At 41.1% G+C, this 23,978-nt stretch overlaps 1 protein-coding gene across 1 annotated transcript in view; it reads right to left on the minus strand.

The window, feature by feature from the left end:
- Nucleotides 1–19,005, minus strand: part of LOC143099839 (inter-alpha-trypsin inhibitor heavy chain H3-like) — a 33,019-nt gene extending 14,014 nt beyond the window's left edge. The window contains exons 1-18 of the mRNA XM_076262751.1: nt 18,297–19,005; nt 15,915–16,081; nt 15,648–15,752; nt 15,226–15,388; nt 14,916–15,026; nt 14,012–14,140; nt 13,603–13,719; nt 13,239–13,407; nt 13,014–13,124; nt 12,640–12,850; nt 10,118–10,290; nt 9,760–9,798; nt 6,044–6,088; nt 2,610–2,636; nt 2,254–2,355; nt 2,109–2,127; nt 1,413–1,438; nt 1,289–1,326 (exon numbers count right to left, since the gene is read on the minus strand). Of these exons, the coding sequence (XP_076118866.1) occupies nt 1,289–1,326; nt 1,413–1,438; nt 2,109–2,127; nt 2,254–2,355; nt 2,610–2,636; nt 6,044–6,088; nt 9,760–9,798; nt 10,118–10,290; nt 12,640–12,850; nt 13,014–13,124; nt 13,239–13,407; nt 13,603–13,719; nt 14,012–14,140; nt 14,916–15,026; nt 15,226–15,388; nt 15,648–15,752; nt 15,915–16,081; nt 18,297–18,359 (1,815 nt within the window). The 5' untranslated portion in view covers nt 18,360–19,005. The remainder of the gene's footprint in view (nt 1–1,288; nt 1,327–1,412; nt 1,439–2,108; nt 2,128–2,253; nt 2,356–2,609; nt 2,637–6,043; nt 6,089–9,759; nt 9,799–10,117; nt 10,291–12,639; nt 12,851–13,013; nt 13,125–13,238; nt 13,408–13,602; nt 13,720–14,011; nt 14,141–14,915; nt 15,027–15,225; nt 15,389–15,647; nt 15,753–15,914; nt 16,082–18,296) is intronic.
- Nucleotides 19,006–23,978: the final 4,973 nt, after the last annotated feature.

Genomic DNA, 23,978 nt, shown 5'->3' on the forward strand with positions numbered 1-23,978 from the left:
ATATCTATGCGATCACGGGTTCGCGAGTAATTCAAACGAGAGTAATGGGTGCGCAGGTGAACGCAGAGAAGTATACGATGCAATTTGATTTAATTTCATGATTTTCTTTTTTCATACTTGATCGTACAGACAAGTGCGTAGTCTCGTTGGAAAGCCCCACTTCTGCTCTGTCACGCAATGAAAGTTTATCTTGCTGCAATGAACAGTTCCGGAGCAATGTAACAAAGAAGAAAGGGTGTGTTTGACGCACTTTACGTCAATCGAGTTCTAACAAATTAACGCGTATGCTTGTTATGGCTGACAGCCCTAATAGCCTACAAACATAACGTTAACCATTTCCTTGCTTAACTAGTTGTAACTGCCGCTAGCTAGCTGAAGTTTACTGTCGCATAGATGTAGCAAACCATGTTCAATCTTTCTGCCAATTAACATTAGCCTACTATAACTTCATTGAGTAGGCTAAATGCCAAAATCCGATGTTGATCCGTCATCACTGCACCCTCGATTGACGTTTACCACAGTAGCCTAAATATGTGCGGATTCTTTGAACTTTTTTGAACACAGATCCGCTGTTCATAAGGCCATAGCATAGGGCCTACATATGTACAGATGTACTGTTTGTACAACAGGGCAGGAGCACGCAAAATACATCATTCAATCTCTATGGACGAAATTCTCGCTTGACCCAACGCAAACACGCTGAGACCAGGTCGGGGGCCCCCTAGCGGCTCGGGGCTCCAAGCAGATGCTTGCCTTGCCTGTTGACAAGGTGCGCCTCTGAGCCCAACATCCAGGCCTGAGTGTTGGCCTGGTTGCTAGCTTTTTCAAACTTTGCAAACTCAGCTGACTGTTGTTACAATTGTGGTGCATGAGTGCAAGTGCCGGTCATGGCCGATCATGTGAAAATCGGCCAATTCCGGTCACCAGCCGATCTGTCGGTGCATCTCTACAGAAAACGGTTATTTCTGAAAACTTTGGCCAAAGTTGAGATGTGGGAGGCCAACTTGGAGTGAATATACAAACAGGGGGAATTCTTTCTCTACTCGTAGCTGAGTAGCCTGGTAGGTCGATACACACAGTGCGTGCGCCGTACACTATGCAGGTGCCACTGAATTGTGCTCTCACGACAACCACGCTGTCATCTTAAATAGTCTCACTGTCGCCTTCAAGCAAGCAAAACGATGCTTTGAAAACATCTGTTTCGCTGGAAGGGCAAGGGGGTAGCAACAGTACAGTATCATTTGGCACTTAATTTTTGAATGGAGGCAATCTATTCATTAATACTTACATTTTTACAACTTCCAGGATTGATACTGGGAGAGTCACCTGTAAATGGAGCAAGTGATGAGAGTGAATCGGCTATAAATGAAGAGTGAAAAGGATTTGAGAGGAGAGTTTGAAAATGTACTAACCGTTATCATGGTTGGCATGTGATGGTCTGAGCGAGATATGGAAAGAAAAAAAGAATGTGATATTTTGCAGTAGTTTCAGGGCCTCTTTGTGATATGTGTGGTGCTGCTTCTTGGTGAGTTTGATGTGTGGTGCTGCCTCTTGGGGAGTTTGATATATGTGATGCTGCCCTGGTGAGTTTGATATGTGTGGTGCTGCCTCTTGGTGAGTTTGATATGTGTGGTGCTGCCTCTTGGGGAGTTTGATATGTGTGGTGCTGCCCTGGTGAGTTTGATATGTGTGGTGCTGCCTCTTGGGGAGTTTGATATGTGTGGTGCTGCCTCTTGGGGAGTTTGATATGTGTGGTGCTGCCTCTTGGGGAGTTTGATATGTGTGGTGCTGCCTCTTGGGGAGTTTGGGGAGTTTGATATGTGTGGTGCTGCCTCTTTGATATATGTGATGCTGCCCTGGTGAGTTTGATATGTGTGGTGCTGCCTCTTGGGGAGTTTGATATGTGTGGTGCTGCCTCTTGGGGAGTTTGATATGTGTGGTGCTGCCCTGGTGAGTTTGATATGTGTGGTGCGGCCTCTTGGGGAGTTTGATATGTGTGGTGCTGCCTCTTGGGGAGTTTGGGGAGTTTGATATGTGTGGTGCTGCCTCTTTGATATATGTGATACTGCCCTGGTGAGTTTGATATGTGTGGTGCTGCTTTGTCTTACCTTGAGTGTTTACGTCCCTCTGTGTGAAAGAGTGACAAATAAATATTTCAACTTAAATTCACTTCACTAACCACATTCACCAATTATTTATGCAAAACATAATGACAAACATAATGAAAGTAAAGCTGCCCTTAGACAAACTTACTGAAACCAAGAATTGAGGCTATGAGGAGTCCCACGAACAGACACACTCCAACCCCCAACAGCACACTCAACAACTGCCCATAAGCACTGCCAATCGTATCACCTGCAAAGAAAAGGTTGTATAAGGCATGTATTAAAATGGCATTAATATATTGAATTCAAAAATGCCATACATAGCCTGCAAACATCTAAGCATCCATCAGTAATTATACAATTAATCTAAAGCACTAATCTCTACAATCCTTCAATGAATAGTTAAGGTTTTCATTTGGCATAATATAACACCTCAACCTTATTTCCATTATATATTAATCATTCATTAATTATTGTGTGCATTTGACACTGTAGTTGACGTACCTGATTTCTGAAAGGCTTCGGCTGTATCTATGGAAAATATAGACAAACTTTAGATATACAAAAAACTGATAGAACCAATGCATAGATCATGACAATTTAACAAATAATGCTACCAGGACTTTTCCTGGTTCCCTGTGTGTAAAGTCCGGCAATTAAAATCATACATAGACCTGGAAAAAACCTCCACACATGGAAAGCACAAATTATTTTTTTTACCATAACCTTCAAACACGTCTTCCATCCCTTACGGAACAAAAATATATTGCTGTATATTGGAAAATATCATGTGATATATTAGGCAATATATTCCCATATATGGAATTTAATACTTATATTTTCTAATATATTGCAATATATGGGAAAATACTGGAATTATTGCCGTTTTCATATATTGAATAAATACATATTATTATACTATTTAATATATTGTTATGTATACTGAAATATATCCCACATTATATGAAATTATATATTGGAAGAGGCATTGTATATATGTAAATATATATGTACAATTATATGAGATCATATACCTCAATGGACAAGAACATACATTATGGCAATTAATCTACAGTTTTCCCATCAGCCGGCCGACGACTCTCTAGATTACTCAGAGTGGCTGTGAGACATAGGCTATGACCAGCCTTTGGGTTTATCGAAATGACTGACATTTAATTATTGGTTAAAATATAAGTCCAACCAATATTTATACCACTCGCTCACTCTCTATATCTCAGTTATGGTTACCCTGCACACTCATCTCTCCCATCAATCTACTAATTTTTGTGTAGCCAATCTTAATTTAATTCTTCTTAATCAGGCGTTACAGAGCTTTCAAGGTCACAAATAAAAAAACGACGATTTAATTTGTTTGTTTGTTCTTAAATTAAAGTAGAATGGGGCAAAGCCTCCTGGGAATGGGGAATGCCTTTATCCAATGAACCCAAAATATGTCAGCAGTGCCAACGAGGCTTCAGCTGGAGATGTCGGTACGGAGAGCTTATGTCCTTTACCCGCCCTGTATTTTTTTTGTTTTGTTTTGTCAAAACAACTTAAAAATGTAAGCCAACCAGCTGCCAGGATTTTGAGTAAACTCAACTTAGAAGAGCAAGTCCTCACATCATGGTATAAGTTATCCCTTACGAAAAGTAAACTTAACTTAGAAGAGCAAGTTGACACATCATGGTTATAAGTTATCTCTTACGAAAAGTAAAAAATGTTGCGTGGCTCACGCCTGTCACACTGGCTGTCAGCAGGGACGGATCATGGCTTGTGCCAAGTGTGCACGTGCACAGGGGCCCTCAGCCAATGGGGGCCCTCGGATTAAAAAAAAAATTGCCATGAATTTAGGATAGATTATGCCCGGTGCTTCTGTCTGTTAATTTGCGGTACAACTGAATGGTGTTATGGAACCGCAGACCGAAAGAAAAATAAACTAAATGTTTTCCTGATCAATAAATACTTCTTAATTCATAAAATATAGAGGCATAACATTAGGTGGAAGTGGTAGGCTATGAGTGCTCATTCAATGTGTATGCGTGTTTGCGAAAGTGAAACTGACCCACTCGTGGGTAGGTGAATGAAGTGGATTCCTGCAATGTTCATGAAAACAGCATAGCGATTGGATAGCCTAATAAATCGCGACTTGTTGTAGGCCTAACAGTAGCTTATATCGTAGCAAATAGCCTATGGCGATGCTGATGACAGATAGGCCTACACTTATTTCACTCGTCTCGCTGGAGTGAGCGCATAATGTGGGCTGCTGCGCAAATAAATTAATTAGGGTGATGATTTGCATCTCCATTTACCAAACGCTATAGTTTTGCTAACATCTCCACTGTTAACGTGAAATATGTCTCCATGCAAGGTAGTGTCAAGCAGCAGTGAAGTGAAAACCTTATCATGCAGGTACCCAATGTTCACGTCACCTGAGTCAGACAGAAAACGGGCCCTGCTTGCTCTGTTAAAGTTTGTATGCCCCTTCCAAACTGCGTTAAAAGGGTATATTTAACAGCCAGAATTTCAAAATTTTCCCGGGGGAGACACCCCCGAACCCCCCGTAATATGATCAGCACCACCTCTCACAAAATACTATCAACGTCCCTGCTACCGGTCCGTCAGAAATATGACAACTGTTGTCCGGTCCGTTTAGTGAAAAATTTTGCTGTAGACTGTTTGGACAGCAAAGGGAGATTACAGCCTTATAATAAAAACAGTTGCTGGAATTCATTTCTGTGTGGGCCTGAGTTATAATATATGACATAATGTACTACATTTTCATTGTGTGAAATTGTGCACCAGCCTGCACAGCGACAGCCAAGAGAGAAGCGCTGGCTGCACGCGCACGTCACTTGCACGCGCAAACGCGCCCGCGCGCGTCGTGGTCAGGGGGAGGGGGGGCTTTTTTTGATATTGTGCACAGGGGCCCATATTTGTTTAATCTGTCACTGGCTGTCAGGGTGCGTTTGTAAATTCAACCTGACACTCTGAAAATAGAATAACACACGGTTTAAAAGTTTCAATATAAGCTACTCAGAGTGCTCGGAGTGGACATTTATGAACGCACCAATAACCTGCACCAGTAATCCCAATGTTAAAGCCTAATGTTAAAAATGTCTCTGTCTCTGAAACACAAAATTGATGATGAAAATCAGCAGTTCCAGTCGGAGTGGACTCACAAGTAGCCTGTTGTTTAAGCATTGCTGTCAACATCAAGTAATAAACCAAAGTATTTACTGTGCAATGAATGCATTTCGGTAATGAAGGAATTTACTGTTAAATGGCACTACTAGTCAAAGGAGTAAAGTAGCCTAGCCCTCGGTCACTTTTGTACGGAACAAGAGAGAGCTATGATAACATCCCTTCGTAGCCTGGACATTAGCCTGCCCGTCTCCCGACGCAAGAGACCTTTTACCAAGGCTCTTTTACAAAAAATGTGTATGATATAACTATCACCTGATTGAGGCATTACAATGCTGCTTATTGTTTGTCAGTACGTTTTACATATTTAAATATTAAATATGACACAAGTTGGATGTTAATGATAGTTAGCCCATCACTTGATTTGGGCATTAAAATTCTGCTAATTTGTCAGGATACAGTTTCACTGGTGTCCTTTAAAAATATGATCTATGACAGAAGTTGGGTATGAATGTTATTCCGTCCCATGACACTGTTTTACTGGTTCATTTGACAAATAATTTGGACCTGCTCTATAAGCACCTTATGTCTGTTTGGAATTGTGTTGAAAGCCTATTGATGCATCTCCGAATAATGTCCACCACACCCAGTGAGTATATTTAACTGAACTTATTAAATGTAGCTGGATACTCATGAACGCATGTTTCTTATAGCCACAATAGTGTCATTTTAGCAACACCATATTTTGGGTGACCCGCGAAAACCTAGTAGTTTTCCTGCCTGGCCCACTTTTTTACCATAACCTTCTTCGTCCTCTTCCTCCACTTCCATGTCCTCCTCATCTGGAGAAAAAGGAAAATATAGACAAACTTTAGATATACCATTATTATGCCAAATGAAAACCTTAACAATTCATTGGTAATACTTTCATTTGGCATAATAACACTTCATCCTTATTTCCATTATATATTAATCATTAATTAATTATTGTGTGCATTTGACACTGTAGTTGACGTACCTGATTTGAACAACTTAAAAATGTAAGCCAACCAGCTGCCAGGATTTTGAGTAAACTCAACTTAGAAGAGCAAGTCCTCACATCATGGTATAAGTTATCCCTTACGAAAAGTAAACTTAACTTAGAAGAGCAAGTTGCCACATCATGGTTATAAGTTATCTCTTACGAAAAGTAAAAAATGTTGCGTGGCTCACGCCTGTCACACTGGCTGTCAGCAGGGACGGATCATGGCTTGTGCCAAGTGTGCACGTGCACAGGGGCCCTCAGCCAATGGGGGCCCTCGGATTAAAAAAAAAATTGCCATGAATTTAGGATAGATTATGCCCGGTGCTTCTGTCTGTTAATTTGCGGTACAACTGAATGGTGTTATGGAACCGCGGACCGAAAGAAAAATAAACTAAATGTTTTCCTGATCAATAAATACTTCTTAATTCATAAAATATAGAGGCATAACATTAGGTGGAAGTGGTAGGCTATGAGTGCTCATTCAATGTGTATGCGTGTTTGCGAAAGTGAAACTGACCCACTCGTGGGTAGGTGAATGAAGTGGATTCCTGCAATGTTCATGAAAACAGCATAGCGATTGGATAGCCTAATAAATCGCGACTTGTTGTAGGCCTAACAGTAGCTTATATCGTAGCAAATAGCCTATGGCGATGCTGATGACAGATAGGCCTACACTTATTTCACTCGTCTCGCTGGAGTGAGCGCATAATGTGGGCTGCTGCGCAAATAAATTAATTAGGGTGATGATTTGCATCTCCATTTACCAAACGCTATAGTTTTGCTAACATCTCCACTGTTAACGTGAAATATGTCTCCATGCAAGGTAGTGTCAAGCAGCAGTGAAGTGAAAACCTTATCATGCAGGTACCCAATGTTCACGTCACCTGAGTCAGACAGAAAACGGGCCCTGCTTGCTCTGTTAAAGTTTGTATGCCCCTTCCAAACTGCGTTAAAAGGGTATATTTAACAGCCAGAATTTCAAAATTTTCCCGGGGGAGACACCCCCGAACCCCCCGTAATATGATCAGCACCACCTCTCACAAAATACTATCAACGTCCCTGCTACCGGTCCGTCAGAAATATGACAACTGTTGTCCGGTCCGTTTAGTGAAAAATTTTGCTGTAGACTGTTTGGACAGCAAAGGGAGATTACAGCCTTATAATAAAAACAGTTGCTGGAATTCATTTCTGTGTGGGCCTGAGTTATAATATATGACATAATGTACTACATTTTCATTGTGTGAAATTGTGCACCAGCCTGCACAGCGACAGCAAAGAGAGAAGCGCTGGCTGCACGCGCACGTCACTTGCACGCGCAAACGCGCCCGCGCGCGTCGTGGTCAGGGGGAGGGGGGGCCTTTTTTGATATTGTGCACAGGGGCCCATATTTGTTTAATCTGTCACTGGCTGTCAGGGTGCGTTTGTAAATTCAACCTGACACTCTGAAAATAGAATAACACACGGTTTAAAAGTTTCAATATAAGCTACTCAGAGTGCTCGGAGTGGACATTTATGAACGCACCAATAACCTGCACCAGTAATCCCAATGTTAAAGCCTAATGTTAAAAATGTCTCTGTCTCTGAAACACAAAATTGATGATGAAAATCAGCAGTTCCAGTCGGAGTGGACTCACAAGTAGCCTGTTGTTTAGGCATTGCTGTCAACATCAAGTAATAAACCAAAGTATTTACTGTGCAATGAATGCATTTCGGTAATGAAGGAATTTACTGTTAAATGGCACTACTAGTCAAAGGAGTAAAGTAGCCTAGCCCTCGGTCACTTTTGTACGGAACAAGAGAGAGCTATGATAACATCCCTTCGTAGCCTGGACATTAGCCTGCCCGTCTCCCGACGCAAGAGACCTTTTACCAAGGCTCTTTTACAAAAAATGTGTATGATATAACTATCACCTGATAGAGGCATTACAATGCTGCTTATTGTTTGTCAGTACGTTTTACATATTTAAATATTAAATATGACACAAGTTGGATGTTAATGATAGTTAGCCCATCACTTGATTTGGGCATTAAAATTCTGCTAATTTGTCAGGATACAGTTTCACTGGTGTCCTTTAAAAATATGATCTATGACAGAAGTTGGGTATGAATGTTATTCCGTCCCATGACACTGTTTTACTGGTTCATTTGACAAATAATTTGGACCTGCTCTATAAGCACCTTATGTCTGTTTGGAATTGTGTTGAAAGCCTATTGATGCATCTCCGAATAATGTCCACCACACCCAGTGAGTATATTTAACTGAACTTATTAAATGTAGCTGGATACTCATGAACGCATGTTTCTTATAGCCACAATAGTGTCATTTTAGCAACACCATATTTTGGGTGACCCGCGAAAACCTAGTAGTTTTCCTGCCTGGCCCACTTTTTTACCATAACCTTCTTCGTCCTCTTCCCTCACTTCCATGTCCTCCTCATCTGGAGAAAAAGGAAAATATAGACAAACTTTAGATATACCATTATTATGCCAAATGAAAACCTTAACTATTCATTGGTAATACTTATTCAACTATTCATTTGGCATAATAACAAATAATGCTACCAGGACTTTTCCTGGTTCCCTGTGTGTAAAGTCCGGCAATTAAAATCATACATAGACCTGGAAAAAACCTCCACACATGGAAAGCTCAAATTATTTTTTTACCATCATCTTCGTCCCGCTCTAAAAAGCCCCAATCAGGACAAAAAAAGGGGAACATCTGAGAGGAGGCAGTGGGATTAACACATGGAAAGAGAAAGTGAGAGTTTAAAGTACATGTTCACACTGTGGCTTAGTAGTCTGCGCAATGCGCACACTATATTGCCAAAAGTATTGTTCACCTGCCTTGACTCATATATGAACCTAAGTGACATCCCATTCTTAATCCATAGGGTTTAATATGACGTCGGTCCACCCTTTGCAGCTATAACAGCTTCAACTCTTCTGCGAAAGCTTTCCACAAGGTTTAGGAGTGTGTTTATGAGAATTTTTGACCATTCTTCCAGAAGCACATTTGTGAGGTCACACGCTGATGTTGGACGAGGAGACTGGCTCTCAGCCTCCGGTCTAATTCCTCCCAAAGGTGTTCTATTGGGTTGAGGTCAGGACTCTGTGCAGGCCAGTCAAGTTCATCCACACCAAACTCTGTCATCCATGTCTTTATGGACCTTGCTTTGTGCACTGGTGTACAGTCATGTTGGAACAGGAAGGGGCCATCCCCGAGCTAGGCTTGAACTCGGAATGTTTCAGCATTAACCAAGAGATTTTGGACCATTCCATGCTCCCAACTTTGTGGGAACAGTTTGGGGATGGCCCTCTCCTGTTCCAACAGGACTGTGCACTAGTAGATAATGTTTCATGATTCTCGCCAGATGTCTTCGGGCCTCTATACTTTCAAGTTGCATGGCTGGTTTTCTCGTTAGCAACTCGCTACAGCTGTGCTGTATGGCAATGCTAGGTGAACGATTCCCCTATTGCAAGTTAATTTACCATCAAAATGGCTTCTGTGTCCTGAATCGTGAGGATGTCCTGTAGAAAAAGGAAGACGGTGTGAGAGGAGGGGCAAGGGGTTAAATAATGGTCAAGGAAAGTGAGAGGGGCAGGGGTTAAATAATGGTCAAGGAAAGTGAGAAGTTAAAGTGCATGTAATCCACATTCTTACAAATGGATTTGGATATAGGGTTCAGTGTGTGTGTGTGTGTGTGTGTTTGTCCTAGAGCAAAACAAAACGAGAATTAAAAAATGCCATAAATTATGCATAGCCTACAAACACCAAAGCATCCATCAGTAATTATACAATTAATCTAAAGCTCTGATCTCTACAATCTTTCAATGAATAGTCAAGCACCAGCATCATCACCAGACGTGTCTCCCTCTTTGGGTTTGTTGGCCACATGAGAGTCCTCGCCCTCAGGTTTGGTGACCACCATCGAGGTGAGTGGGGTCACAAAACTGTACTTGAGAGAGAGATCAAGGGCCTCCTTCTTCACTGCCTCCTTCTCGTCACTGGTCAGCACCAACCTAAAAACATACAACCTAAATTGTGAATTCAGCCTGGCCCCGCCCATCCTAGATCTTCATTCAGGGAGATACTGGTCTAGAACAGGATAGTTCACTAGTGTTTCACTCAGACAATAAGGTTAGGAATCTCTGATCAATGTGATTGGTTAATCTGGGCCAGTGATTTCAAAGTTAACGGTATATCTACACCAGTTACCATGCTAATTTGCCAAAACGAAACCCAATCATGAGTGACCAGACTCTATTCACTTCATGAATGAGTCTTGCTTTTTGCCAGGCTACTTACAAACACCAGGTGAGCCAATCTATTCAATGCATTTCTATGTAATTCCATGTTTACATCTATGTGTGAATGTACTACATTAGGCCTCAGCAGTGTGCCAATAGACCTATACATTTAGCACAGTTTGGGGATTTCACGCTTACTACTAGGCAGGCTTGGAATTTCACCATTCTGGGGGCAAGGCCACTTGGCCTTCAGTTGGGCATATTTGGTGGGGGGCACAAAGGCCACATGTCAGGGCACCAAGGCCAAAGTTAACTATACAGTAGCATATAAAAATGATCAAAGTTGTGTTTAGCCTGCAGTAGACCTGCATCACTGTACGAAACATTACAAAAACATGAAACATGACATATTACATAGAACTGTAAATCATCTGATCATCTAATAATTACAGATATCTAGGCTATATATAACATTTATTTTATATTTGGCCTGCTATGAAATCATGTATTGAACAATTTAAGCACAGCTCAGCTTTAAGAAACTCAAATAGCCTAGATGCATGCTTAGCATTTTGTGATCATTAAGGCTACTTTCACAAACTCTTAGTCAGCTCTCCTCTGATTTACCAATATCTAGGCGATATTTGTAACATTTATTTTGTATTTGGCCCATTATGAAATCATGTGGAACAATTTAAACACATTGTAAAACTTAAAGCCCAAATTTGGAGACATCCATGCATGTCTGCTGTTTATTCTGATATATGGTTTGTCATGTGTTAAAAGAAGGGTTCGTGAAGTATTCCACCGAGATGAATGGGTAGGGAGATCATGGACGCAAAACCTTCAGTAGAATGTATGATTAAATTTAATTATATTATTTACTTTTCTCGCGAACCGTTCAACACAGCAATTATCGGCTAACATCGTTTAAAAGCTGAGAAAAAGCTCTTTCATGTGATACTTGTGATGTCTGTGTGATGATGAGTAGGCTATTTCGCGAGTAGTTCAACTTAGCCTAGAAATCTAGACGTGCCCCTAGCAACTCTCCGTTGGCTTGTGAGCTCCAGAAATCGAAACTTATTCAGGCCAATGAAATCGTGTATAGAGTCGTTAGGTGGGCTTAACATAATGATTGATGGCAGAGTTGCAACGGTTTGGCTTGAATTCCCTGCTACTTGAAAACAAATAAGATGGATGTTGCTGCTGGCGAACAGTGTGACACGAGTTAAGCTTTTATTATGTTGGCAAACGTTTAAACTAGCCAACTAGCTCCGCTGGTGGGAAACGCATGGGACTCATAGCGCTGCCGCTGTCCTATTGTGTGCAGAGGGAATTTGAAAGACAACTGATTATCCCGCCCCTCGGACTGAGCACTGCGAACGGTGAGTGTCCAGACCCTACATGGTCAGGCCATGGCCGTCGTGGCCGCCGTGAAATTCCTACCCTGCTACTAGGGTTGCAAATTTACAAAATATTGCACATTTTTCTTAATCGACCTTCGCTAACTTTAATGAACAATAATCGATGATTCATTAAACCCGGATGTCACCCGCCTGCCCCCCATCACCACACGCATTATGATGACATACACAGAGCAACCCTAATACATCCCTCAATAAATTACTTTATTGAAAAATATTACATTCAACTTTAAACTAGATATTTAATCTCTGCGGCAACATATTTATTGGCAATTTACGTGGCTTAAGGCTACGCAACGCAACATGTTGCTTTTTACATTACATTACATTTGGCTGATGCTTTTTAACCAAAGCGACTTACAACATGGTAAACATTTTAGGCTTTTTAAAGCAATTCTAGGAAAAAAATTAAAAGGTCAAGGTCAACCTGTCAATCTGTCAAGGTTGTTTAAATCCTATGCAACATGTAGCCTATAGGCTTGAAAAAGAAATAGGCAGCAATATATTTATTGGCACTTTATATGTGGCTTAACAACTGATGTTGTTTTTAAAGTGCTTTATAAAGGGGGCAGCCGTGGCCTACTGGTTAGCAACCCTCCGGACCTGTAACCGGAGGGTTGCCGGTTCGAACCCCGACCAGTAGGCACGGCTGAAGTGCCCTTGAGCAAGGCACCTAACCCCTCACTGCTCCACGAGCGCCGCTGTTGATGCAGGACTTGTTTGTACCTTCAGCTGAAGAGCCGCGTCCGAGTCTTGGTAGATCCTACGTGCCACTCCACTGTTCTCTTGGGCCATCTTCTGGAGGAACTCAAAGTTCACATCAAACCCAAAACCCAGGCAGTACAGAGGAAACCTCTTCCCAATGGCCTCCCTCACATTGGACTGGATTCTTTCTGGTCTTGTCTCACCTGTCATAACAAAGATACACCATCAACATAAGGTGCTCCAATTTTCAGTTGTTGACCTTAAAGCAACACTATGTAGTTTTTTTTAAGCTTTAAATAATGGCTTTAAACTCAATTTAATGATACATTGACTTATTGGCCTCAGGAGGTGTTTGTGTGTCAAGACCTGAAGTGGGATCGCCATCTGTTAGCAATATGAGGATGGACGCTGAACCTTCTTTGTGAGAATTTTTGAAAATATTCACACCTTCCAACACGGCAGCATTTATATCTGTACCTGAAGAGGATGGAACATATCTCTCTTTTAGATATGTGAAATTGCACTCTGAAAATACTAATGTTTTACTAATTTATTCTGCCATGTTTTGTTGCATGTTGGAGCCCATCTTACTTCCTCGGTCTGTTATTGTTCTGACGAATTCTTTTGCGTTGTCCAGGTTCTGTTGGGTTGCCCTGAGGAGTTCTCGTTTCCATGGTGATATTTGATCATCAAAACATATCAGGCCAAAATGGTCATCTCCATCCAGATCTCCCAAAATCTTCAGTAAAGCTGTTCGAGTCTATAATAATATCCAAATTCGTAAGTACAACAGTAAAGAATTTACGGCAATGTGCATGTGCAGTAACATGAGGAAATAATATTATTGTAGGAGTGTGTCTGCTCTTCAAAAGCCTGTAGCATTGCACTTTCACAATTTCAGATGGAACTCCTTCACACACATACATTAACGGCCACAGCCATTGGGTTCATATACCTGCTCTATTTTCTTGCCAGCCATAGATCCACTTTGGTCAATAATGAAGACCACATTTTTGGGAATGCGTGGAAGACCAGTAGGGGCAAAATAATGGACAAAAAACCCACCATACTCCTTAAGGAGAGATAAACAACAAACAATCAACAAACAAACAATGAGAATGCAGTGTACTACCATTCTTCAAACCATTATAATATGAAGATTATGATGTAACTGCTGCCCATGCTGCTATATCAGGGGTGGGCAAACTTTTTGGCTCAAGGGCCACATTGGGTTTTGAAAATTGGCCGGCGGGCCGCACAACAACACCGTGGCCGCAGTTTGCCCACACCTGTGCTGTATATTCTATGATAGCATATACAGTAGAGCAGATTTCATGCATTCTAAAATGTGTTGATTGTCATACTCTTATATCTCCCTTAGAATGTGGCCTCTCAACATCAAAGATAATTTTAAGGTCACCACTAAGTCCATTCTCTGCACAGCCATCACATGTGATCTGCTGGTCGTGTGTGGGGTAGAAGTTCACCCATGCCTACATAAAAAAAAAACAATTGTTGATACAGTATACCTTCTCATCCACATGTGACTTTGTTACAGAAAATGTATATTTATAAATAATAAGATCGTAAGACTTCATACAGTTAGGGACAACATTATTCATAAACTGGAAAATAATTTAATGTTGGTTTTTTCTTGGTCAATATGTTTGTTCAAACTGAAAATGGCTCTGGCACATGCCAAAAGGTGGTAAGACAACTAGCTGTTTTTTGATTGAGATCGCGCAACATTTACGGGAAGAGGAGACGTCTTTATGCCCCATCGTGTGTCTAAAAACGAGGCGAAACATTGCCGGCCTGGTACTTCGTACCGCGAGTGTTTACATACAAGTCAGCATATTGAAGAGCCAGGAGGCGGGACCAAATAGCAAAATGAAGCGTGACGTGCAACACTGGGCATGAGGAGTAGCCTAACACATGGGAACGACTGCGTGATTTTCAAAAGCTTTGACATGCATAGCTGAGGGTTTTGCCATATTACCCCCATAACTTTTGACAACATAAAATTAAATGTGATGCTGCTGGCATGTGGCAGTGTCATTTTCAGTCAGAACAAACATATTGGTCAAGAGAAAAGCAACATTAACTAATATTGGACAGGGGTATAAATAATTTTGTCCCTAACTGTAGGTCTATACTTAGAAAATCTCAACACTAATTTAGCAAATCAACAATAAGAAGGAGCAATTCTCCGGTTCAGTTGCATGTGTGGTGAAGCCATGAGAAGGCTTGAATGGGAAATGGCATTACCTTTTCATCTGCATGTGATTTTGTGATAGCACTGGCCAGGTCATTAGAAGCCAAAGAACCCTCTACCTTTAGAAAGCTTATTCCAGGCTTCTCGTACAAACTGACATCAATCTGGTGAAACGGCATAAGGAGGAAAATTCAAACAGTGCATTTTACAGTATACAAACCTAAAGTTAACAAATGCAAGTGTGTGTGTGTGTCTGTGTGTCTCTGTGAACAATACCTACTTCAAGTGGTATTGTTCACACAGACACAAACACACACACACACACACACACACACACACACACACACACACACACACACACACCTTGAAGTCTTTAACAGGTTGGCCAGGTTGGGCATTGATCAGAAGCTCATATTTGCCAAGACGACGCTGCAGCAGTTCCTCATAGGTGAGCTCAAAGGTCACCTTGCTGTAAGCAGCAACAGACACTGATGTTTTGAAGTCCTCTAAAGTCCTGCCTACAGCACTGGGGGTGAGAGGGACAGTGACAACCTTATAATCACAGCCACATGTCTTGTAATACCAAAGATAATTAAAGAAATAAAGTCTATAAGAAGCTTTAATGGAAAACTCTGGTGATTCACATAGATCTCTGTTCATTCTTTCCACACACACACACACAAAATCTTCTCCCCTTTTGTTTTAAATGGTGATTTTAGCATCACCACAAAAGTGTTGTCAGATATACGTAGATAATTGTTGGTGTGTTGGTTTTAAGGGCCTACCTGACCAGCCCCCCACTTTGGCCTCGTGATACAGCAGTAATGTACTGCTGCCTGGCCTCTTCCTTTGGCTTGACCACTCCGTCATAAATCTTCCCATCAATAGTCCTAATGAAGGGCAAAGGGAAAACATGACAAAATGACAAAAAAGACAAATAATGTACAGGCCTATAATTAGTGTACAGTATATTACAATACTGACCATGCAAACAACTGCTTTATCATAATACATCCACCCATTTACTTGACAATGTATTATACCACACCCACATTCTGAATTTGCTGATGAAGGCATTTTTCGGGATCTTGACATGGAAGTCGATCTCGGTTGAGTCGTCATGGCGATTAAACACATGGCTGGTGATGACTGTGATGGCATAGCGACAGGTAACAGTTGTGTTGACATGGAAACGTTGGATATCCCAATCACCCCTCTGCTGAGTATCAAAAACAGCAATAATCAACTTAAATAATCAGTGGCTGGAGTGCATCGAACCAAATATTTTGGTTCCATTGACCCCCTGTTGTGGAGAAAATATTCCAAGGACCCCCTCATAATCATAAAAAATAAGCATATGCCATTTATATTCTCTGAAATTGTGGACAGGTTCTCTACTCTGTGGCAAGTGTGTAACTTCAACTGCAGCCCCCTGTCAATGTTGGGCCTTTAGTACTAACCCCCCATTTTAAAGCAGTAGTAACTGGACTAGTAATTGTAATAAGGAAGTTTACATTCACAATGTAACTTATGTAATGTAACTCACAATTCAGTGCAGACTACACATCATCAGTACCAGAGTGCTGACATTAGAGCATGTGATCTACAAAAGGGTTAAGCTCTATGCACAGGATTAAGATGTTGTGGATGGTCTACTGATGCAGATGTTGTGTTGTGGATGGTCATCGACTTGATGGTTTGTGACACCAATAAACAATTACATTACAACATGACAACAGTATAGCCTTTAGTGCCACTGTCACTTAGTTGTATTTTATTTCAAGATCAAATTTAAGTAAGGCTTTATGTGATATAAAATAAAAAAAATATGTTTTATAATATACAGTTAAGAACAAAATTATTCAAACCCCTGGCAAATATTGATGTAATGTTGATTTTCCCTTGACCAATATGTTTGACTGAAAATGACACTGCCACATGCCAAAAAGTTGTAAGATAATGTGGTAGACACATGGAATCAAAATAATAATCGTTTTTATCTTTTTTTAGCATTTTTATGAAAAATGGCAAGTCCAAAATTATTCATACCCTTTTTAAATAATCAATGGAAACATCTTTATTTGCTTTAACAACTCTCAAAATGGTTCTTATAATATCTACCAAGCCTCTCTATGTCTCCACAATGATTCTAGACCACACCTTTTTATCAGCAATCCGGGTTTTCAGTCAGGAACGATTATTTGCCATCACTCTGGCCTTGTGCTCATTTTTTTTTTTCGACGGATTGAGGTCTGGACTCTGGCTCTGCCACTCTAAAATGTTGATATTGTTCTCAGTTAGCCATTTCTTGCCTTGTTTGGCTGCATGTTTTATCAGTGTGGTTTAGTGGTCCAATGATGCCCATTGGGGCAGGTATCTCGGCAGACAGCCTGATCTTTTCCACCAAAAATCTCAATGTAGCCCCTTGTTTTAGTGTAACCGTTTAGGTTCACGAGGTTCCATTGTCTAAAAAAACACCCAAAACTAATACATTTCTATAGCTATTCTCCACATTGTGGATGGTGTTTTGGTGGTTGAAATTTTGACTCCATCTCAAAATGGATCACTTGGTCATCTTGGATGCTGATCATGGATCACTCTTCTCCAAACATGCACAACTCAGTGAGGTTATGTTTCTACCACATTGTCTTACAACATTGTCTTACAGCATCTCTGCTATAAGCTAACGGTCTAATCTGAATCAATGAGCTGGAGCTAAAAGTGTTACTGTCAGAACGGCTGAATGAACTGGGGAAAGGTAAAACTCAACAGTTTAACTCGATGGGAGGTGGAAAATGAGTGTATTTCCCCAAATGGTGGGATATTCCTTTAACAGGGAATGAATGTTATTGTAGTCCACTGTTAAATAACGGGAAGATCCTGGAAATCCTGCCAGTTGTTTTCTGTTAGTTCACTGGAAGTTAATGTTATTATTTTACATTAACTTAGTGTTAAAACAGGGCACCTTTAAATAACCAGAAATTCCTGGAAGCTCTGCTGCCAGTTTCCTGTTTTTTAACGGGACATTTTCTTACAGTGTAGATTTTGCACTGTGTGATTCAGTTTCTAATTTCTCCTGCCTCCTGGTTTAAGAGGTTTTAGAGGACGCTAAAATCAATTCTGGCACTTTCAGACATCAAAATGGTAATTCTATAACAGAACAACAGAACAGAATAATAATGGTAAACACAATAATCTCACATTTCAGAATCGCAAAATCTCTTCCTCTTTGATGTAGAAATGTTGATAACCTAAATTTGTTGACATTTCTTGAGGTTTTTATGCAAATAATTTCGTGCTATCTGTTGTTGTAATAATTGTAGGCTAAAGCAAGCATCGTCTAGTTTTTAAAGTACTAAACCAACTAATTTTTAGTAGGCCTATAACAACTTATTAGTCTCCCCAATTTACTATCGATGAATTGGACCACATACCGTCTGCGGTTGACTAGTAGCGATTTGCAGAAAAATTAGTAGAACGGTTGCTTGTCTACCCATGGTGATCCTTTGAGATGGCACACACAATGTTCCCTTCTTTTCTAAATCTTAATAGCCTTGATGCCTTACTGTTGTAATGATGACAAGACATCAACACATTTCATCATGTAGGTTTCCACATGATAACGCAACTACAGTATGAGCGAGGTGGCTCTTCCTGATAGGCGCTTATGCTTTTCCCACGTCGTGCGAAAGTTGCATGGAAGTTGGCTGCCTGGATTTCGAGGGGAATAGGGACTGGTATCAACGCGGGTGATATATAGATCAACCGACGAACTAGCAAACATCCTTGATTAAGCAACTAACTAATTAACGCTTCAACCAAAGATTGTCTAGCTTTATCAATCGGTTCTGCTTCACGGGATGAGGCCAAAGTTGTATGGACGCTCGAAACTGACGTCCCAGTAGGCTTCGACGCACAAGTGTGTCGTGGCGTGTGACCAAAGCTAGCCTACGTGAACCGTCGGTGTCGGCAGCAAGTTACTATCTGCCCGTGCGTTTAATTAACAGTGTGGTCTTTTCTTAACGAGAGTGTTCTTACTTCAGGAGTTGGAACCCGAATACAAATGTCGTGGAGTTAAGTTTCGATTCCACCTTAAATGTTGCAATTTTCTACCGCCAGGGAGCAGTGTTGACCGCATTTCCGAGATGACATGCATTCACCAGCCAAGCAGCAGCAAATGAACGGTCACTCTTCACACTTATAACTATATAAGTTATAGCTAATATAGTCTCTTTATACTTTCTTGTGGTGACTCCATTGTCGAATCATTTGGTGAATTATGTCTTTTATGAAATAAATCAGTAGATATTTCACTTCAAATTATGAAGCCTTTCAGTACTGAAATTAGGGGTTTGCACGGCGTGTCATCAGATCTGGACGTCGCCATATTGGAGATTCTCGCCTCATTAGAAAGCATTAGGTACTGAAGTATATCCCTAACATCGTCAAGGAAAATGGTTAATTAGTGCCGCGTTTCAGGTTGTACCAATAGGTCAGAGTCTGAGAAAAACATCTGGTGTAGGTATCGACTTCCAAAAGTTATTTAAAAACCAGGGAGAAAGGAGAATAATGCCAGAAGTTATCAGAGGAAGGGGGGGGGGGGGCTTGTGGTTGAACTTGGTACTTCGTCTCCCTCACCCAACTCATATGGATCTGCGCTGCCAATAATCCGTAATTTCTCGAAATATCGCGCCTTTTCTTGTGGTCCAAGTCCTGCCCTATATGCCTTTGCATCTTAGACGCATTTTGATGAGCTTTTCTGTTGTTTAGACACGGCTACAATCACGTAAGATATCCAAAGTGCGTAATACTCCATTGTACTTCATTCACTGAGTATCGCCAATATGGCTGCGCGTGCTGGGTTACCATGGTTACCGCCCAGAACGTGACGTCCGTGCAAACCCCTAATTGGTTCATATCACTCAAAACTAATTTGGATACTATAGTCCCTGGGTGAGGCCTAGGCTGCCGTCGGACCCCTAGGCTGACTTCTAGAGCTGCCCTTTGCCCTGGGCAGCCTGCAAACAGCCACCCACAGCCAAGGTCTCATCCTAACCATGACTCTGACTTGACCTGACTCTGACTTTGAGGTGTGGGTGAGTGTTTGCAGGCATAATTACAACATGATATGGAATAAGCTGTCTGAGTTGATATCTTCTTTGTTCTGTATGTTATGTGCACAGTTGTGCTGTTAGTCATTTGTTTGCTAAGATGTTTGTTAAACTTTGTCGGGAAAGGCCTGCCAGCAACGCAACTGTGTCTTTAACATCACAACAAGCATAACATACATCTAAAATGTGTTGGTTATATGTATGTTGTAAAAAAGTAAGCTCATTAAAACAGTAGCCAACCTGAAGAAGAGGTTCACGCTGTCCCACTGGCAAACAGAAAGTGGTGCAACTCCTCCCCTATTTCAGATAGTGGTGTGCGGTTGTGCTACCATTGCGTAGAGAGCCCCAGAGGGGATGATTTTATTGTAGTTTCTGCAAGTTCAATATAGATTATAGGTCTAAAGTTGAATGAACGAGTACATACACTACAGGTCAAATGTTGGGGTCACTAAATGTCCATTACACTAGCATAAAAATCTAGACGCATCCTAGCGGCAGCAAATGTAATTTGCTACCAGGGTAGTCTAGCAACTCTCTGTTGGCCTGCGAGCTGGAAAAATGAAACTTCGATAAGGCCAATCACATCGTGTATAGAGTGGGTAGGCGGGCTTAACATAATGATTGATGGCAGAGTTGCAACGGTTTCGGCAGGGGGTCAGGATTCAGCCACTTTTTTTTTTTTTTAAATATGGCGTTAGATGGTTGCAACTTCCGGCACCAGTTTGCACATGCTGATTGGTAGATGACAGCTCATGCACGAGTTTAGTGTTGGGCACGAGCGTCCTCGCGCGTCAATGTTGGTTTGCATTTCTGGAAGACGACAAATAAAACAACTAACTACTCGGATTAAGCTACTGATACTTGACTTAATGCCTACATGGTTTAGTCTGTATTATACCGGACTTTGTGGTAAATAAAAGAAAAATGTAAATGTTGTATTGTCTATTGTGTTGTAATGTCTATGTCATATTAGGCTATTATTTGCCTTATGTGTGGGTTGACAAGGTAACTGACTATGACCATACATTTTAGCAGATGCATAGCAATGACCTATATCCAATTATTAGCCTACTCATTGCTTTGTGTATGAAAACTATTTTATAACGCATAGGCTGTAGTTCCTAGCTGTAGTCCATGACAACGCAACGTCTGGATCATGTAACCTACTGTATGTCTCCCCAAGTGATTTAAAACTAAACAAATGTCAATGACTTATTTAGTTTGCTTTCTTGCAACACTGACATGATTAGACTATGCATTTGATTTAAATGGCCAGGCTGCCAGTCGAGGCAAAAGCCAAATATCCAACAACAGTTGCAGACTCTTTGCCTGCTCGAACCACAATACCCAAGGGATGTGCGCTTCTAAGTTTGACTTGTGCTGGCTTCATTTCGTCTGCCTGCAAATGTAGCCTAGGTTTAACAAGCTGCAAATTCACTCTGGGTGCAGCAAAAATCCCAGCTATCCACAAGTTTCTTACATCCCATGTCTGCTTAATTATAGTAATTTCCGTTGAATAGCTTGCGTAATAGGCCTATAACCTGTTCAAATATAGCATTTGAATCAATATGTGTGTAGTGACTTAATATTGAATCGCATTGTTTATTATCACATATGAACATCACATGAAATAACCTAGAACTTCAGAGACAGGGCAAACTTCTACCAACATTCCCAAAATGTTATCCCAACCAATGAAATAAATTTGAGCTTATAACGAGGTGAAGTGAAGCGCGTTCCCGAACAACTTCTTTTCCTCTGAGGGAATGTCCAATCTTCATCAACGACATACCGTTGTACCTTACATTGTCTCCGTCTGTAACATGGAATTCAATAGGCTAATTCTATCTGGTGCCGGAAACGAACACCCATGAAACGCCATTTTCGTAAAGATGGCTGCGGTCAATTTCAAACTTTTTTGGCTTAAGTAGCTAGCCTAGCATGGGCCAATGAAATGAATGGGGGCGGGACTTAGTGACTTAGGGACTTACTTTTCCCATAGGAAAAATCGGCAGATACCGGATGTCAAAGATGGCACCTTTTTTTTAGGCAAACTTCAGAGGTCTATAGAGGTGGGTCGGCCGCGAACAGTCAGTTCGTTCGAACGGGTCCTTAAAATGAACGACCTGAACTGATGCCTTTCCAGTTCTTGTTCGTTCTTTCGTTCGTCGCTGAATCACGCACTGACCTAGTGCTGCTGTGAATGCCTATGGCCCAGCTTCCTAAGGCAAAAGCCAAACCAATCGTATGCTGTTGTCTGTAATGTTTCTAAAACGTTCTCATCGAATTAGCCAATGAGGGGCGTGAAAGCATAGCAACCGTTTCCATGAAAAAAAAACCCAAATAGGCTAGTGAGACTAGTGGGAGAGCATACAATAAAAAATAATGATAATGGTTTACATTAACAATTCCATTTTACATTTTAACATTGCCATTTACATTTAAATTTCTGTCTAATGGTAAATGCGTTTTCGTGTTAATTAATCATCTTCGTAAGTCGGTATATGGTTAAATGACTCATTCAGGGGCGAATGAAGGCTCTCTTGCCCGCCCCTACTGCCTGTAGGAAGAATATCCCACTTGCAAGTTTGGTGTATCCTACCCACAACCGAAGCAGGATCAGTTTACAGCACAGAGGCAGGCTAACCAAACGCTAGAGATTGTTGCAAACATGTGTATAATGGCAGAGCCGGTGAAGAAGCAGCGAAAACCCTTGACAGAAGACGCAAAGAAAAGGAAAAGAGCCTCAGACCGAGCGAGGGGGAGTTTCGTAGAGAAAAAGCATCAGGCTTGCCTGGTGTCCCTTTAAACATGTTTGTTGGCATAGTCTACTGGGTCTTTGTTCCTTTATGAATGAACACATTTTAAAAAAAGAAATAAGCTATCTAGCCATAGTCTACTCTAAATTTACCTTCAATATGTCAATTTAATGTCAAGGTAAATGAACACATTAGCTACTGCTGCTTTGTCTAAAAGTACACATAATCATGAAGTTGCAGCTATATATTTGCCACTACAATCAGTGTTGTGTTGACCGTTTGCACAAACGAGGAGCTGAGAACCCGCATTCCATGATTCACCGCTGAACTACGTTGTACCGGAAATGCGACTGAACGAACGAACGAACGATTCAGAACGAATCATCTTCGCGAACTGTGTCATGAGAACGAACGATAAAATCTACCACTACTCGCTAACCCACTAATCGAGATTCGTAGGCCTATATACCCCACAGCTGAGATCGTTGCATTGATTTTTAAGGGCAGCAGTTTTCGGATTACATTAGGCCCAATGTGCTTAAATAATTTCTAAGTGCCCCCAAACTTTTGACTGGTAGTTTATAATCTGGGTACCCTGAAGCTCACATCATGCTGTGTATGTCCTTTCGATTTCTTACAGCTTGGGTTGTTGTTGCCCATAACAAGCTAGTATACTGCTAATTAATGACATCATTGACATTTTTGAAAGGCTTTATAGAACAAATTAAAAAATACATACTCAGCAGTGTATATTGTCTTTGCATCCCCTTTTGAATACAACATTCAAATTACTAAACAAAAAATTATATCCTGAGAAAAGTAGATTTTGAGGGGTAGGCTACAGCTCATAGACCTCCATTTATTCTGCCCGCGAGCGACCTCACGTGGACCCAGAACTGGAACTCCAACCAGTTCAGAAACTGGAAGTTTCCTGAGAGTGAAAGTTCTCCACTAAATAGACAGAGGACACCTCATTTTTCATATCAGTCTCTCATTCATTCACTCCCCTATCGTTCCTTCCTCGTTTCCATCGCAACAATAATTAGAAGGAGGGGTTAGGACAGGAAGAGAGGATGGACAAAACACATGGGCTGCACCCAGAGAACCTTGCTAACCCACTTGTCTTTCTACAGTAAACGCGACGGGAGTGACGGTTTCTGCTAGTGATGGGCAAATGAAGCTTTGGTGAAGCACTGAACTAGCCTGACGAGCCAGACCCACATAAAATGTAGGGTCTGGGCACTCA

The sequence above is a fragment of the Alosa pseudoharengus genome, unplaced genomic scaffold (assembly GCF_046254945.1).
Source record: "Alosa pseudoharengus isolate Yale_2024_CS ecotype anadromous, Long Island Sound unplaced genomic scaffold, YU_APseudo_1.1 YU_APseudo_1.1_scf_3, whole genome shotgun sequence".
Classification (NCBI taxonomy): domain Eukaryota; kingdom Metazoa; phylum Chordata; class Actinopteri; order Clupeiformes; family Clupeidae; genus Alosa; species Alosa pseudoharengus.